Here is a 17,252-nt window from a genome sequence, read left to right as displayed (position 1 = left end):
AAGTCTTTTTGGTGTGGAATTGAGTTGGTGGTCATGATCTCCCCCTGCCACCTTTCTTTACCTTTCCTCCAGTTTGCGAAGATGTTTCTGACTTCATGCCTATTAGCAATTATTCAACTTTTTGGCGCCTCCTGGGGTAGGATGTTCCCTTCTTCTCAGTCTTTTAGTTCTTCTCCAGGGGCACAGTTGTTAGCAAGGCATGCGTTGATCATACAAAGGGGATCTTGTTTCACAAGAGCTTTGTGGCCTTTTTAGTGTGCCTTAAGTACATCATTTCTTAAGTACATCATTTCCCCCTGTGGTGGGTTGACCCTGGCTAGATGCCAGGTGCCCACCAAAGCTGTTCTATCACTCCCCCTCCTCAGCTGGACAGGGGAGAGAAAATATAACAAAGAGCTTGTGGGTCGAGATAAGGACAGGAGAGATCACTCACCAATTACCGTCACTGGCAAAAGAGACTCCGCTTGAGGAAAATTAACTCAATTTATTACAAATCAACCAGAGCAGGGTAATGAGAAATACAACCAAATCTCAGAGCACCTTCCCTCCACCCCTCCCTTCTTCCCAGGCACAACTTCACTCCCAGATTCCCTACCCCCCCCCCCCCCCCCCCCCCCAGTGGCACAGGGAGACGGTGAATGGGGTTTACGGTCAGTTCATCACACATTATTGTGATACTTGCCAAACCAACCAAGAAAGGTAAAACTGGAGCGCAGGGAGCAAATGCTTTTCTTTCACCTTAGGCCAACTGCTCGGACGCTCTCTATGCTGCCCTGCTGCAGAGGGCATCCCTCTTGTATCAGTAAGAGACATAAGAGTGAATTAAAGCCAGAACTCCAAACCAGACCAAAAACCCAGTCGTGATCAAGAAGAAAGTGGAGAATGCATCAAATATAACAGAAAATTATTTTGGACATTCCCAGTTTACATTTGAAAAAAAGAGAAAAAAAAAGAGGAGGAATTAGGTATTAAAAGAGCAGCACTGAATGATAAAGCTGTAGCAGTCCCTCTACCACTACAAACCCACACCCCCACACGCACGTACGCACACAGACTGAACACCACCAAACTCCCCTTGACTGTGACGTTCCCCTCAGCTTGCTGGTCTAGAGATACTGAATGCCTGAAGCACACCAAGGATAACTGAAAACATCTGCATGGCTTTAATGGGAATCCTCCAACTGAAACAAAGTGCCTTCTCCCTCTGTCTGCGTTGGCACATCCCCGAGTCACGCTCTCACTCCTCTCCTTCAAAGTCAAGATTCCTAAACGTGAAAAGCGGGAGTGGGGAAAGGCGAAGGGAAGAGAAAAAGAGGGAGAGCATCATCAGTGGAAGACCTGCCAGCTGCTGCTGATTCAGCCCTGTTCGGGGGACCACCCCAGCAGAGAGGAGCTGGTTTGCGTGCCACAGACCTCCCTGCCTGTTCCCAGGGACAGGCCGTTTGCTCAGCCTTGCCGGCCAAAGCGTGGGAAAAGCGTAGGTGTGCGCCGTCGCTTGCTGAGGAGCACGGTCACGTTCACGTGTAATCCTTTACCTTTTTCCTCCCTGGATTCAAAGGGTTTCTGTCTTCAAAGTGAGAGCCTTCCATACGGTCATTTGTGACATTTCATCCAGGATAACAATCTCAGAAGGATAAGTCCTGCAATAAATATTTTACATAGCAATCCGTGATTATGGGAACTGATGCCACCAAGGGCATTAGCATCAGCAAGAGGAACAGCGGAGCCCCGAGAATCAAAGCTCTGCATAAGTGTGGGAGGTTTTGCTGGATGAGGAGTTTTGGGAGGCAAGCCCGGGAGCTGCAGAGCAACAGCTCTGTGCAAAGGCTCTTGCTGGGGCTTAGCCCCGGTCCGGGTTCCTAAGCCACTGCTGGTACAGATCATGCCTGCAACTCCTCATGTGTTAAGTATGAGGATCTCCAGCTACCGTAAAAGCACTGATGAGGCAAGGTTTGGGGGTCAAATGCGAGTGCTGCAGCCACTCTGCTTGCGGTCAGAGCCTTGCAATCACTTCCTGCAGCCCTGCCCCCAAATTTGATTTTCCCACCAAGCTGCCTGCTGGTTTCTGTGGGATGCCCCACAAAGAAGCAAGTGGAGAAAACTCTGCCAAACACCTTCAAGCTAATCTTGCCGGGGTTCCTGGCGCTTGGTGGAGCTTTACCTGTCACTGCTTTGCTTTGGGATATCCACGTCACTGGTCTTCCCCACGTTCAGCTGAACTGAACTTGCAGCAGCAGCAGCAGCTTCCATGGCCCTCCTGGACTCCTGATGTAAAAAAGGGACAAATCACGTTCTCTGTCTTTGATCAAAGTGGAGATAAGCTGAATGCCCAGCACAAACTTAGCAGTCTGCCCTCCGCTTCTGCCCCTTGGCAGCTATAGGTATTAGTGCAGCAGGGGAGAAACCGTTCACTCCAAAGATTTCGGGGCAGGGGGACTGTGTGTTCAAAACACGATTATGAGCAAGTCTTGCCAGCAGCAGCAGCCGCAGCAGCATCTAATAATAATCATCATAATGATAATGACCTTTGTGAAAAACGACTCGTTTTAAAAATTACACCTGTATTCAAGCGTTCAGCTCACTGCTACTTGAGGAAACAAAGGTTACAAAAGTTACAGGCTATTGGGATCTATTTCGATTGAGTGCTGATCTTCCCCCAACATTTCCAGACAAGCTGTAAGAGAAACAGGCAATCTCACAGACACACGGAGATGTCCAGCCCCGAGGACACAGCAAGCCTTACCTCTTCTTCTTCTCCAGCTTCATTTCTGGCATCGTCCAACTTCTTCTTCCTTTCTGGCATAAGGTCATCCAGAAAGCTGAGCTCTCGCTTTGAGAAGCAGAAATCCATCGCTTTCCGGACAAATACGAGAGCCAAAACCTTCATGAATAAGAGGGAAGATGCGGTGAGCTCAGAGACGATGCCACCTCTCACTCCAACGCTGCAAACACCCCGCTGCTGAGCGGTGGCAGCTCTTACCATCATGGGAAAGATGATGGCGGCACGGGACACCTTGATGGTCCAGAGCAGGACGAGGCAGGTCAGCTGGATCGCCGTGAAGAAATGCACCTTTCGCAAGGGCACGTGCCGCAGGTAGATGAAATCCGGCTGGTGCTTCGCTGGCATCCAAAACAGCTTCAAGCGATCAAAGAACTGCAAAATAAAAGGGAAAGGTTGCCACCTTGGGACTGCGGCAAGTTTCTGGCCCTCTCGAGACGTGGAGGCACTTTGCAGCATCTCGCTTGCCGTCAGAAATCCTGGATCCCACCGCGTTCCTCCTGGGAGCAGCACCCATTTTCCCTTCGCTCCATCTAGCAACCGGCTTGCCCCTGAGAGCTGCCCACCAAACGGCAACTATTCCATGCCATTCCATTATTAGCATTTCTCGGCCCACTGAATCCCCCCATGAGGATTTCCACCAGTGGTAGAAACTGCCTTCCCTTTGCACCAAATTCCCCCGCTTTTCACGTAACCAAACACTGACCTGCCCTAAACCCTGCAACAGAGAGCGCTGAACTTGCCTGGTCCTCCCAGCCCTCTATACCTCCTGTGCCTCCACCAATCTCTTTCTTACACAAAAGAGTTTCATTGCTTGCTCTGCGAGAAGTTTTTCCCATGCCACTGCTTTTTTCCCTGCTGCTACAGAGACAAAATACCAGGGAGCCGACATGCTGCACGCTGTAAAAGAGTCCGTACCTGAATTCCTCTGAGCGACGACACACCCATGTAGAGAAAGACGCCATAAAGCACAGGCATTGGTATAAACTGGGGGGGGGGGGGGGGGGGGGCGAGAAAAAAAAAAGAAAGAATGCAATCGTTTATTTTTCTGTATTGCATTTTCAGTATTACCACCCTCTTCCACAGGCACTGCCTAAAATTGCTTGAAGCTTTCCAGCTTCCATTCAGGCTTAGAGATGGGTCAGATATTAACCATTTTTTTGCCATTTTGTGCGCACGAGTGAGCTAAGGCTCTGCTTTAGGCTGAACTTGGGAGTTATCTCTCCTCAGAATAATCCTATTTTCCAGAAAGGTTGGAGGAAAATAGGCAATTTCACCCGTGCTACCCTATGCCGCATTCTCTGGCGGTAGAAGAAACACTTCTGCCTATTCTTGGGGCAACAGGCAAAGGCCACAGGCCTCCTTTTAGCCTAGAGACGAGATTACTTTGTGGGAGGAACGTGCAAGGAAGCCCACAGGGATGACCTCAGTGTGTTTAGCTCCTGGGAACGGCTGCTCCGCGGCATTTGGGGAGCAAATTGCAGCCACTAAAGGGCTGCCTGTTTGAAACAGAGCAGATGTGCTCGTCTGAATATGCTCAACTGTAACCCATAAACATGGGTGGGCCTGAAAGACACCCAAAAATTCAAGCAGTTGCGTTGCTTGCTCGCCTCGAGCACACCAAACGGGGGCCTGAAGGGCTGCAAAACCTAACCGAGGCTGGTTCCCACCGTTGGTCAAGCCCCAAGGGTTGGGACCACCTCCTCCTCCTCCGCTCCACAACTAACTACTCAGGCCTGCAGAGAAGGGACTGTTTTTCTGTAACCTCGAACAAGCTCACGGTTGTTGGGTGGTTTGCATTTTCCTCTCACCTTTAACACAGAAGTGAGGAAGACGGAGCAGCCCATGAGCACAAAGATCAGCAAGCCAGTGACTCTCTGCTCTCGTATCCCCAGCAACTTGGGTTGTTCTCCTGGAGCTGAGCAGTCAGACTCTACTTTGAGGCTATTCACGTGGGTGATGGACAGGACGGTCGCAGCCACAAACCAGGGCAGCCCCATCACAGAGCACACCCTGAGCATCACGGCCACCACAAAAAGGTCCAGGTGGTACCCGCATCCTTTCTGCAGGCAGGAAAACAAGAAACAGAGCATCCCATAGCACAAGAGCAAGGATAACGTCGCAACTCAGACTCAAACCCTGCTCGAGCACAAGTCAACTTCTTCAGAATTCAAAACAAGAAATGGAAACAAGCAAGGGTGTATGCAGGCTTTGCACAAGCACCTGGCATGAAAATCTGGCAGGAGTTCAGACACAATGGATATGCAGAGCTTGTGCATTAAATACTTCTCCAAAAAACAACAAGCCACAACCCAAAAGCACCAAACCATTTTTTCCACTCACAAAGAAAACTGTACCACTTGCAAGGAAGGTGTGACTCTGAGTTATCCCTGGCAGCGCATCAAAACAATTCATTCCCCACACCTGCTGCTGCTGCCATTTTAAAACAAAAACGCACTTCTCTATTGCTCCAAGATTAATTTGCTCCTCCAAAAGGTTGCTCATCTGAACTGCCTTGTCACTTGCTCCCTGCATCATCGTTAATCCAGGAGAGCATCCTGCCACGCAGCCTGACCTTGTCCCAAACCAATGCCTTCAGAAAGCATCGGGAATAAGAGCTTCCCCCCAGACCTGCAGCCCAGAAGGGGCTGGAGTCATCTCTCGCAGGCCCTTACCTTCAGCTTGTGCTCCTTCCTGTTCACAATAACGGCACTGATCTGCTGGTCCATGAATATCAAGATGGTGCAGAGCAGAGCTGGGACGAGCGCAGCCAACACCGTCCACCAAGGGTTGGGTTCTATGGGGTTGATGAACCACCCGCGGTCGTCTCTGGTAGGCTGCAACAAAGCCCACACATCAGCATTGTCTCCCAACCCAGGCACTCCACTGGCTTTCATTTTCCCCTCCCTCCTTGCGTCAGAGCACCTCCCAGCCCTGGCTTCATGTCCCCCTCTCCCGGGGGCTTCAGCAGTGCCAGTCTCCTCCTTGCAAGCAGCTCTAGATACTTCCCCTGTAGGTATCTAGTTTTGGGGCCATCTTCTCATTTCTAGGAGGAAGCAAGGCACTTGGAGGTGGAAGAGGAGATGGTCACACCACCAGCATCTCCTCCAGACTCAGCCCTGCCCTGCCCCGGCATCACCTTGTGGCACCCCCACGTGCCAAAACACCCCGTTACCTTGAACGCATGGGGGACCTGGAGCTTCGGCAATGGGATCCCAACCACAAAGTCAAGGAGCACCATGATGACGATGGTGAGGAAAACAGCAAAGTCGCTCACTGTGGACCGTACCTGGGGCGAGAAACCAGAGGTGAGAGGGGCATGGCAAACAGGGCCGTAAGGTGAGATGCAAGAGTTGCAGACATCCACAACATTAAGGCTGCTTAACCAAATCCCACCACCCCTCTGAGCACATGCAGCCTGATCCCTTGCTTAGATACTGCTGCTGTGTTTGTCCCTGGGAGATCTGGGGTCAGACAATAAAAAAAAGCTTAACTAGGCCAACAAGGGTTGGTTTAAGTCAAAATCTAAAAATAATAATAATAATATTAAAAATAAGAAAACACATGTCTGCCACTACAGCTACACTCACAGCTACAATGGCAACAAGGCACTGAGGCATCCTTTAGTCCTCAAAAGGAAGCTCCTCATTCGAATCTACTTTCCACTCGAGCACATAATGCACAGAAGGTAGGGGAAAAAAACCAAACCGAAAACCCCAACCCCCAAAACTTTGGGAAACCTGACTTCCTACTACCTGAGGAGAAGAAAAAAAATAAAAAAAAAATCAAACCCCAAAAATCTTCAATCTGGGGCAGGTCACGAGGCAGGTGGGAAACGCTACGATGATTTTGCACTCATGGAAATGAGTGTGGGACATCCAAGCTCTTGGAGAGCTTGGCCTGCAAGGCCAACGTTTCCCAGCTTGACCAAGGTAGGGCAAATACTGCTTAGTGCTCCAGGAAAGCCATTTTGGGAAACGAGTGCGGAGATGGACACTGGCCACCTCCTTCTACTTACTCTGGTTGGAAAGTAGCGGCTGGTTTTAAACTTCTTCAAGAAGCTTGACAGGGCAAAGGTGGCGAAGAAGAGGATGCAGCACCAGAAGAATACATCAGGGGTGTAGGGGCCGTCGCGTCCACAGGCAGGTCCTTGAAACTCCCCACGCAAATACTGACATTCCTGGAGAAACAGAGCGTCAGGACACAAAGGCAGTGCACGTGCGGCAGGGAAACCTCGCATAGCTAGGGGGTTTTGAGGATCTTGGTCCAAGATCCACGACCCTGTAACTGCTCCTGCCAATGGAGATTTATATTTAATGAGCAGCAGCAGCTGAACAAGTGACACATCGAACTACACAGCGGAGAAATGAGATGTGAGGAGACACCATACGCTAGTAACACATTACAAGAAACACTCATCCAGGTGACACTCTCCCATCAGTTGCTTGCATTCATAGCACTGTGTTTCCTTAACTGCATCTGGCTTCAGTCCTCACATCTTCCCGCAAAAAACAACATGCCAGGCTCTCCCAACCCTGTGAAGAAAACCTCATCAGCTTTCCTAACTAAAAAGTAATTCTTTTAAAAATTATTTTTAAACCTGAAAAGGACTAGGATTCACAGGACTAGCATCATTACATTCACTTCACAGTCCTCCTCAAAATGGGAGAACAAAAGATAATTGACATGACAAACGCCACAGTTACAGACGTTCCTTCCTGGGGGTGCAGTTCGCACACCTAGGAGCTCATGCATGCACGAATGGGTGACGCCAGGCAGCAGCCTTCTTACGTGCCTCTGACCTCAGGAAGAAACAGATAACATGAATACTTTTACTCCATTTGCATCCTGAGGACCAGAGATGAAGCCCAAGATTTGCCTAGATGACACAGTCAGTTCCTTTAAGGGATGAAATTGTTCGTTTGAGTTTGGCTTCAAGGACTCCCACAGCTGGCGATTAACTAAGAGGTATGCTACAGCGAGGAGCCCGACACACAGACTGCAGGACAACTCATCACGCCAGGCCTCTGAGCTTGCAGTTCTCCGCTGGGCCCGGTGCTGCCTGAGCAGGTGGATGGACTTCCCAGTTCCAGAAATACAAGCTCGTGAATCAAACCCTCCTCAAGCACGCAGGCAAAACTGGCTGCGCTTTAGCGAAGCAAACCAACAACGAGGCTTCCTTTGTTTGGGTGCCTCCTGTCTGACGATGCTCTGGGCTACTTTCTCTTCCTGGCAGCAACAGGAATAAGCTGCTCTCATACCTACCAGCTTCTGACAGAGAAAGAGGATGATCTCGTTCTTGCCTGCTAGGACCAGGGGTGGCAATAACGCAGTCTGCCGAGACTGGAAGGGGATGCCTTGGAGGCGGAAACACGCGGGTGTTCATTACTCCTGGGCACTCGGAATCACGGGAGGAGATGATGCCGAAGGGCCTGATCCGATTCACAAACTGACGCACCTTAGGACTGAAAAGGCTTCTCCTTCCACTAACTTACTTTTCTCTGCAACAACAGCCTCAGGAGAGTAACTTCTCCGTAACCCTTTACACTACAGCAACTACAATACTTAATCCTAATGTACCTTACAAGAAAACTACTGCGGTCTTCTCTACTAGAGGGCCAACGCTGCTGCGCTTTACATTTTATTAACCTTTTGAAACAACGCACTAGCTTTCCTTGCAATCGCATTACGTGGGCTTCCTGGGACTTTATATATGCACGTTCGTTTTCTCTGGCTAAATCTGATTTGGAACGCAGGGGTGGCCATCTGAAAACACTGCAAAACATTCTTTTTACATACATCAGTTCTCTGGTGAAGGCAACAACTGAGGAGGATCTTCAGCTAATGTAAAACTGCGAAGCTCAGAGGAGTCGTACTCCAGCTAAAGATCTGCGCACTACTAGGCAGGAATGTCAAATTAAGCAATGCCCAACAGATACAAGTCATTGGACCTTTTCTTTTACAAGTAGGAAAGAAAGGGTACACAGAAAGATAGTGGTCTGTAGAAAATGGATGTAAATCATCAAGATTTCCGAGGATTACTCGAATCGCTTCCTGGAGAGGCCAAAACAAGAAAGGAAGGAAGAATATTAACAAGATAGCCACAATCCCACCGCCAAGTACAGTTTTCAGGCTTGGGAAAAAAAAAATAACATTACAGTTTGCAGGAGTCATGGAAGAGTAGGTTCTAGATATTTTGCTTTTCCTCCTCCCCTTCTTCCCCCTGCTCCCTCCCATCACCTTAGAGCACGCTGCCCTAACAGATTCACAGAAACTGAAGTGAATGAATATCTTAACCCTGAATTAACATAGAAGCAATACTATGGAGAGTGGAGGTGTGCTTTTAAATTTAACAAGTTCTACATTTAAGAAGCCTCCTCCTTGCCAGCACAACACATGCAGTATTGACCTGTTTCAAAAATAAACATATTCCCCTTTTTCGGAATATTGACCCAATTCAGTTACAAAGGAACTGTAATTCAGCCCCAACAAACTCCTGCTTTATAAACGGGAAACTTTTTCTAGGAATACCTTTTGTTGGGAAGTGGCTTGCTGAAAAAGGACATGGGCCTGTGGAAAAGTTCACACAGAGCAGAGTTCTGTGTGAAAGAATGTCAGTTTGAGCAACAAGACTAGGCCTTGGCTGAAAATAGCTGGCTTTACTGATATTGGGAGAAAAACAACAGCTGGTCTCGCTGTTATCAGGAGAAAGACAGGGACGGTGTGACCTTGGCATAACTTCACAAGTAACTTTTGAAGAAGTTCTCATGAGAAAGTTACTGAACACGCGTAGCTGCCAACCACAAGTGGGTGTGTTTTAGTAATGAATAAACATTAGCAATGTACCAATCATATTAGGACTAGTAGGCATAATTATCGCAAACTGTATAAATATGAGCTATCCGTGCAAATAAAGTTGAATCACTTCTATCACTCATATTGGGTCGACTTATGTGCATTCCTCCGCCGCTCCAACAAATGGCGCCCGAACGGGGACCGAAGAAAGGGGAATAATTGGAGCGACGGACACTGAGAAGCACCGGTAGCAGCGACCGGGGGGCAAAAGATTAACCGAACGCTGATCGTCTTGGTTGGTGTGTTAACTCTCGTGCCTGGACCGTCCAAAAGGGGTTCGCCGTCAGTGAGGGCTACTGGAAAAAGGCTGCAAAGACTTTTTAACCGAGGTGCCTTAATCAAGGTAGCACCCAGGAGTATCAAGAAGCCGGCCGGCAATGGATCAAGAGGTAGCCCTAAAATTATTACAGTGCTTTTTAGAAAAGCGGGGAGTAAACTGCATTAAGCAAATTTCGGGGTTAGTCGCGCTGGGTCGCGTTAAGGGATGCTTTAAGAATCCGGATTTATTATTTAAGGAGAGTGAATGGCGTAGATTAGGAGACGTATTATGGGATATGGTAACTGACGATGATAAATCAGCTAAAAAACTAATGAAGCAAGGACAGAAACCTTTCAATTAGTGTGGGTACAGCTTCTGAGCTTAGTACCTGGAATGCTATCGGAACCTCCCTATGGGATGAAATTAGTGACGGGTCTAAAGAAGTTAAAGATCTTGTAACTTTATGGAAATTGATTAAGACAACTCTGTAAGAAATGAAAGCAGATCGTAAAGCGTCTGCGTCTGCTTTTGCTGCTCTCTCTCTCCAACCGCAAGCGAAAGGGAAAAGCGGGGAGAAAAACATAATGCAGCGAGAGAGACTTTTTGGAGCTTGTTCGCCTACTCTCGTGCCCTTGACTTCTGCTCCACTCCCTGGGACTGCCGATATTAATCAGCCATCCGACAGTTCCCAAGCCTCCCTAACCGTACGATTAAAGGAAACCCTACAGAATCAGGGAGTGAGTAAAAATCTGCCTACGAAAAACCAGCCCTCAGATACCACCGTTCAACATGAACAAATTATACCTAGCATACACCCTGATTCAAATAATGCAAACAAGGACTTGGCTACTCTAATAATAGAACAAAAAGAGACAATGTTAGAATTGTTAAAGGAAATGGGGAAAAGAGACGGGGAAACCAACCGCACCCGTGACAGACGCGGAGCCGCCTGTAATAGCCGCTGCAGAAGAAAGGCAGAGACATTGGAGGGGTGTAATAACAGATGCCATTATAGAAGGGACTATGCTCTAAGCATTCCCAGTTATTGCATCAAATGGACAGAAAAAATGGGAGGTGTTTGACTGGAAGGTCATTGAGAAATTAAGGAATGCTGTGAGTCAGTACGGAATCAAATCTGCGTTAACTCACCAAATACTGCAATTCATTTTTTCTGCTGATACGCTGATACCTCAAGATATTAAACAGCTAGCACAGTTGATTTTGACACCCGCCCGAATGTTAGTGTTTTTCTGGCAGTGGGAGAAGCTCTGTGATAGGGAACAAGCAACATCACGACAACAAACAGATCCCCTATGGGGAGTAACCACGCAGATGCCGATGGGTACTGGACCCTTCGCATCAGGGAACGCTCAGTTACAATGTGTCACTGAGGTTCATCATCTATCACAGATCTTGGCGTATCAAGCTTTTCTTACCGTACCAGACAATATGTACAGCCATGCTTTTACCCAGGTGAAACAGGAGAATACAATTTATGACCACCCTGACATGAACGAGGGCATGAAAGAAAACATGTTCAAAATACTCGCTTTTGAAAATGCTACTGAAAAGACACGCAAAGCATTGTGTAATTTGCCGAAAAATGCAGACATCGTTGATATGATAGAATACACGGATCGATCAGTGGACTCACAGAAAGTAGCCTATGCTGCCACAGCTCTCCAAGGAGCTACAAAGAAACACAAGGCCAGTAAGACACCCTTGGTCAAGTGTTCTAACTGTGGCAAACGTGGACACATTAGGAGCAAATGTACAGGTACTGTTAACAGTAAGTGCTGCAACAAGTGTAAGAAAGATAACCATACCACCAAGAATACAGGAAGAAGGGAAACTTTACACCGACTGCGAAGGCCCCTCGCGCGGCGACACGAATGCAAGGGGCTTGAGCTGCCAGCCCTCTGGCAGCCTCGCAACCACCAGATCCGCCACCGCAGGAAGCTCCAGAGTGGATGTGGAAACCGCAGTCAACATAAAGGGACCATTGGGGTTTGGACTTAGTGCATTTTTAATGGGGCAATCTTCAACAGCTCTAGAAGGAATTCTGGTGCTCCCAGGGCTTATTGATGCAGATTATTGTGGGACTGTGAAAATTATGATTCATGTTTTAATCCCTCCTGTTTCTATTCCTAAAGGTACCAGAATAGCACAATTAGTTCCATTCAGGTCGTGTGTTCCGAACCCAGGTGAAGTACAACGTGGAGATGGTGGATTCGGCTCCACAGGGAAACCGCAGGTATACTTTGCCATGGACACAACAAGAGGTAAACCAGAAAAGGTAGTGCAATTGGAAGGGCCCGATGGAGTTGTTGTCAAGAAACATATGACAATCAATACAGGTGCTGATGTTATGATTATTTCACAATGCATTTGGCCTCCATCATGGCCATCGATCAATCCAAACTTTGGTATTGCAGGGATAGGGGGCACACAAGCCACCTTAGTAAGTCAGCTACCGATTACATTTGTGTTCCCCGATGGTGAACACATTACGACGTGTCCGTATGTCATGACTACCCCAACTGAATTGTTTGGCCTCGTAGGCCATGATTTATTGAGCCAAATGAAGGCAATGTTAGTGACGCATCCTTTTTAGGAGCGGTCACTGAGGGGTAGCCGATTCTGAAAATTAACTGGAAAACAGATGAACCTGTTTGGATTGATCAGTAGCTGCTAAATTCTGAAAGGCTACTAAAAATACAAGGGTTAGTTGAGGACCAGTTGAGAGCGGGACAAGTTGTTCCTTCTACTAGTCCATGGAATACATCAATATTTACCATTCCCAAGAAAAGTGGGAAGCGGAGACTGTTACATGATCTCAGAGCTGTGAATGTGGTGATGCACAGTATGGGAGCCCTGCAGCCAGGTTTGCCATCTCCAGTTATGCTTCCAGAAGAATGGGATTTGTTAATTATAAATCTAAAAGATTGCACCCAGATGGCGCTGAACGGTTCGCCTTTTCGGTACCATCGATTAACAAGGCAGAACCCTATAAGAGATACCATTGGGTCGTGTTACCGCAATGAACGCGCAATTCCCCCACGATGCGTCAGGTGTATGTGGCCTGGGCATCAGAGCCTGTAAGAAAGCAGTTACCTCAGTAACTTGCCACAGGATGAGATTTTAACTCAATTGCAGGACATCTTAAGCCATCGCGGAGTAATAATCACTCCTGAAAAGGTGCAAAAGGCAGCACCTTGGAAGTATTTGGGGTGGCACATAAATGCTAGCAATGTTAAACCTCAGAAGGTTCAAATAACATGAGAAATTTCAATGTTACATGATGTCCAGAAGCTTGTGGGAGATATCCAGTGGGTGCGGAATCTTTGCGGTATCACTAATGGCAATATGACCCCTCTGGTAGAACTCTTGGGTATGAGAACACTGTGCAGATGAGAAACGGGAAATGACAGAGCTGACCAATTGGTTGCAGCGCCACGGGAGCCTCCTCCAGGGAATCGTTTTCAACAAAGCACGGCAATCGCATGCGTTCTTGCACCAACCCGCTAGGATGTTAGCAAAGCAATTTGACTTACCACTTACTGATGCCCAAGGTATCATTAAAGCATGCCCTGATTGTCAAAAGGAAGGGCTCGGCTTGGGCTGTGGGGTTAACCGACGAGGTCTTTTGCCATTGCAGTTGTGGCAAATGGATTTCACCCATGTCATGTGGTTTGGTGCAAAGCGTTCTGTGCATGTGTGTATTGATACCTATCCTGCTGCCATGTGGGCCACGGCACGAACTGGAGAAAAGGCCTTACATATTGAATGACATCTTCACGCTTCTTTTGCAGTACTGGGTGTGCCTCAAGAAATTAAGATGGACAACGGCCCAGCCTATGGTTCTACACGATTTGCTCGATTTTGTAATTTGTGGGGAATTCACCACGGTACCGGTATTCCACATCTTCCCACAGGACAGGCTATTGTCAAATGGGCCAACCAAACCCTAAAAGAACATGCTGCAAAAACAAAAGGGGGGAACCCAGGGCTTACTCCCAGAGGAACGATTGGCCAAAGCCTTATTTGTGCTAAATTATCTTAGATTGACAGGTGATCACAAAGACCCACCAATGGTAGTGCATCATGTTCTTTTACAGGCAGAAAGGACGCAACAAAGTACAGGAATCATGGTAATGTCTAAGGACCCAGAATCCAGGAAATGGTGCAGATCAGCAGAAGTAAAACTTACTGGGAGATCCTGGCTAAGTGGGACAAGCCATGGCTTCGCACTGATGCTGGACCCGGAATTGTTCCAATGGCGACTGGCACGGCACCGGCGGGTGCTGGAGCCACTGATCTGACAGATTCTAACTAATAGAGTATTACTAGTGGACACGGAGTCCTTCAGAGAGGTTTTCAGAACAGCGTGCCTTATTCTATATAGAACCTGCTTTAGGTAAAAAGTGTGTAAAGCATAATTTGATTAAACATAGTGTGATTACGGGAAGACAGTGTGGGGTAAAAGTTAGTTAAAGCCAAAATTAGGGGTAAGGTCTATTTCCATTAATAACCTGGGAACGAGGTTGATTGTGTTTCCACAGATACAGGCCCACGATGGACTCCTGTTCGATTTGCATGACCATCATCATCTGGAGCATCATAGATGATGTGGCAATATGAATACTACCTCAGCCAAAAACTAATGTATAGGTCACCTTGGCTAACATAACAGGTCAAGATTCTCTGTGCATCGCAACTGTATCGTAAAGCCCATGAACCAATAGACAAGATGGCTATGACTCGTGCAGCGCGCCTGGCCAGCGAGCGCATGCGTCATAGATTGCAACCGAGGCGGACTTTTGGCACCCGCTGGCCACGTGTGCTAAAACCCGTTCCTCTGCAAATGTATAAATACTGGGATTTTCCGAAGAGCATCGGGCTGGTGTACGGTGAGGCCATCGTTGCCTCTGTGGGGACGCCCACGGAAAGCTGGCACCTACCGATTGCTGGGCTGAGTTCGTGGAGCAAGATGGCACAAGAATGTATAGATGGTTCATTTTCCTCATGGTCTGGGTCATTAGGGGTAACGGGTTGGCTCAAAGAATTATGGGCATTATTGTAGTTACTGTGATTTTAGCTATTGTAACAGTTTTACCTTGTTCAGCTTATTAAGGAAAATGGCATCCCAAGTTATTAAGCAAGCCTGGATTGCTCAAAAACAAAAAGAGGGAGAAAGATTTAAACGGAGACCTACAGTGGATTCAACCTTGTTGTGGTATTACAAATACAGACTTACAGCCGCTGCTGGATTTATTGAGGGGCAGCGATAGCTTAACTTCTACAAGACAACTAAGTGCACCGGGACGGCAAGCCTTGACAGCAATTGGACAAAAAAAATCACATCATCCATGTCTGGCAGATACGTTCCTGATTTACCCATAAATTTGAAACCTTATGCTGAGATTGATATGGAACACACTGACTGTAGTAAGCAGCATGACAGTGACACCGGTGATTGATCCATATCGGTTAACACCATGGGACAGTAAGAATGTTTGGGTGTCACTAGCTAAAGCTATTAATCAAACCTCTTTTTGTGTGCTTATGTATTTTATTAGGTATAATGTTGTTTTTACTGTGTTTAATTAATTGTGTTCACAGATCTTTGCAAAGGGCAATACAGCAGGTGTTAAAATTTTACCTCAATCTATATACAAACAAATAGATTGGCTGAAGAAACATACACAAAGATCCAGCAAGAAACTAGTTGGTTTGATGGAGTGTTACAATCAATATTCGGCGGGATAACACTATGGGTAATGTCATTGATTAAGGAAGCCTTATGATGGTTGGGTATATTGATATTAATCTGTGTAATAGTTAGAATTCCGTATGGGTGCATGATAAAAGGAGTCTCAAAGCTGACACACCAAGCTCTACTCGCACAAAAAGAAAAAGGGGGAATTGTTGGAAATTGGCTTCATGAAAAAGGACATGGGTCTATAGAAGAGCTGTGCGAGCAGAGTTCTGTGTGAAAGAATGTCAGTTTGAGCAGCAAGACTAGGCCTTGGCCGAAAATAGCTGGCTTTGCTGATATCAGGAGAAAAACAGGGACAGTGTGACCTTGGCATAACTTCATAAGTAACTTTTGAAGAAGTTCCCATGAGAAAGCTACGGAACACGCATAGCTGCAAATCACAAGTGGGTGTGTTTTAGTAATGAATAAACATTAGCAATTTGCCATTGTTGTCCAGGCCCATTGCCTTTTCCAGTCTGGCCCATTTCCAGCTTGGAGGTGCTCTTAGGATTAGTCTGGAGGCAAAGATCACACTGTTGTGCGATCACACTGCCTCACCGTGGCGTATAAATTCCTAGCCACAATTTCTCCTATCAGATGATTATACAGGGCTTCTGTTCCCCAATGTCTTTTCCTATGTTCCTCCCCTATCAAATGCCGTAATAAGCAAGAGGGAACGATTAGCTTTCCCTGTGGGGTATGAGCCCACCCCTCTTCATTATATGACCCTTCTAAACCTGTAATGAGCTTTTGATCTTCCTTAGTGTATTCTGGCTTACCTTCTAGGGAAATCCACCTATCAGGAATTAAGGCCCCTTCTGTTTTTACCTGTGTTTTGGCCACTTGTTTTGCCTCTCTGTCCGCCAGCTCGTTCCCTTTTTCCAAATCTGAGCTCGCTTTCTGGTGTGCCTTAATATGCATAACTGCTACTTTCTTAGGGAGCTGGACAGCTTCCAGTAACTTCAGAATTTCTTCTGCGTGTTTGATATTTTTCCCTTGAGAACTCACTAGTCCTCTCTCCTTCCAAATTGCTCCACGTGCGTGTACAACTCCAAAGGCATATTTTGAGTCTGTATAAATGTTCACAACTTTGCCCTGGGCCAATTCCAGGGCGCGGGTTAGAGCAATTATTTCTGCCTTCTGTGCGGAGGTGTTCCCGGGCAAAGCCCCCGATTCTGTTACCTCTTGGCTGGCAGTGACGGCTTATCCCGCATGTCGATTACTGTTTAGGACGTAACTGCTTCCGTCTGTGAAGCGAGTTTCCCCGTTTTCCATGGGGCTGTCTTTCACGTCTGGGCAACTGGCGTACGTTGCTTCGATGGTTTCCAAACGGTCACGATGTACCGGTTCTCCTGTGTTCCTGCTGAGAAAAGAAGCTGGGTTGACAATGTTAGCGACTACAATCTCCACGTCATCCCGCGCTACCAATATAGCTTGATATCTCAGGAATCTTTGTGGAGAGAGCCAGTGTCCGCCTTTTGCTTCCGGTACTGCTGATACTGCGTGAGACACCAGAACAGTCATCTTCTGGCCCAGAGTAAACTTTCGGGCTTCCTGTGTATTTAGTATCACAGCCGCAACCGCCCGCAGGCATCCAGGCC

At 47.3% G+C, this 17,252-nt stretch overlaps 2 protein-coding genes across 11 annotated transcripts in view; both read right to left on the bottom strand.

Annotated features, from left to right (window-relative positions):
• Positions 1-17,252, bottom strand: part of LOC126036746 (electroneutral sodium bicarbonate exchanger 1-like) — a 296,967-nt gene that overhangs the window by 241,207 nt on the left and 38,508 nt on the right. The window lies entirely within an intron of this gene.
• Positions 645-16,845, bottom strand: LOC126036750 (electroneutral sodium bicarbonate exchanger 1-like). Its single transcript, XM_049796786.1, has 11 exons — positions 16,834-16,845; positions 6,798-6,959; positions 5,955-6,068; positions 5,455-5,616; positions 4,591-4,842; positions 3,698-3,766; positions 2,981-3,154; positions 2,744-2,881; positions 2,162-2,265; positions 1,536-1,640; positions 645-1,265 (listed from the first exon to the last, which is right to left on the bottom strand). Exons 3-10 carry the CDS (start codon positions 6,018-6,020, stop codon positions 1,553-1,555), a joined length of 1,053 nt encoding a protein of 350 aa, XP_049652743.1. The 5' UTR covers positions 6,021-6,068; positions 6,798-6,959; positions 16,834-16,845; the 3' UTR covers positions 645-1,265; positions 1,536-1,552.

This window comes from Accipiter gentilis, unplaced genomic scaffold (assembly GCF_929443795.1).
Source record: "Accipiter gentilis unplaced genomic scaffold, bAccGen1.1, whole genome shotgun sequence".
Taxonomy (NCBI): Eukaryota; Metazoa; Chordata; class Aves; order Accipitriformes; family Accipitridae; genus Astur; species Astur gentilis.
Note: the sequence above shows the minus strand (reverse complement) of the source record. Positions and strands in the feature narration are given on the sequence as shown.

Excerpts from the sequence above, each read along its gene's own strand:
- LOC126036750 (XM_049796786.1), bottom strand. The coding sequence starts at position 6,020 with ATGGTGCTCCTTGACTTTGTGGTTGGGATCCCATTGCCGAAGCTCCAG. Across the intron at positions 2,882-2,980 it reads CCATCATCTTTCCCATGATG|GTTTTGGCTCTCGTATTTGT; the intron begins GTAAGAGCTGCC and ends TTATTCATGAAG. Across the intron at positions 1,641-2,161 it reads CCAAAGCAAAGCAGTGACAG|GACTTATCCTTCTGAGATTG; the intron begins GTAAAGCTCCAC and ends TATTTATTGCAG.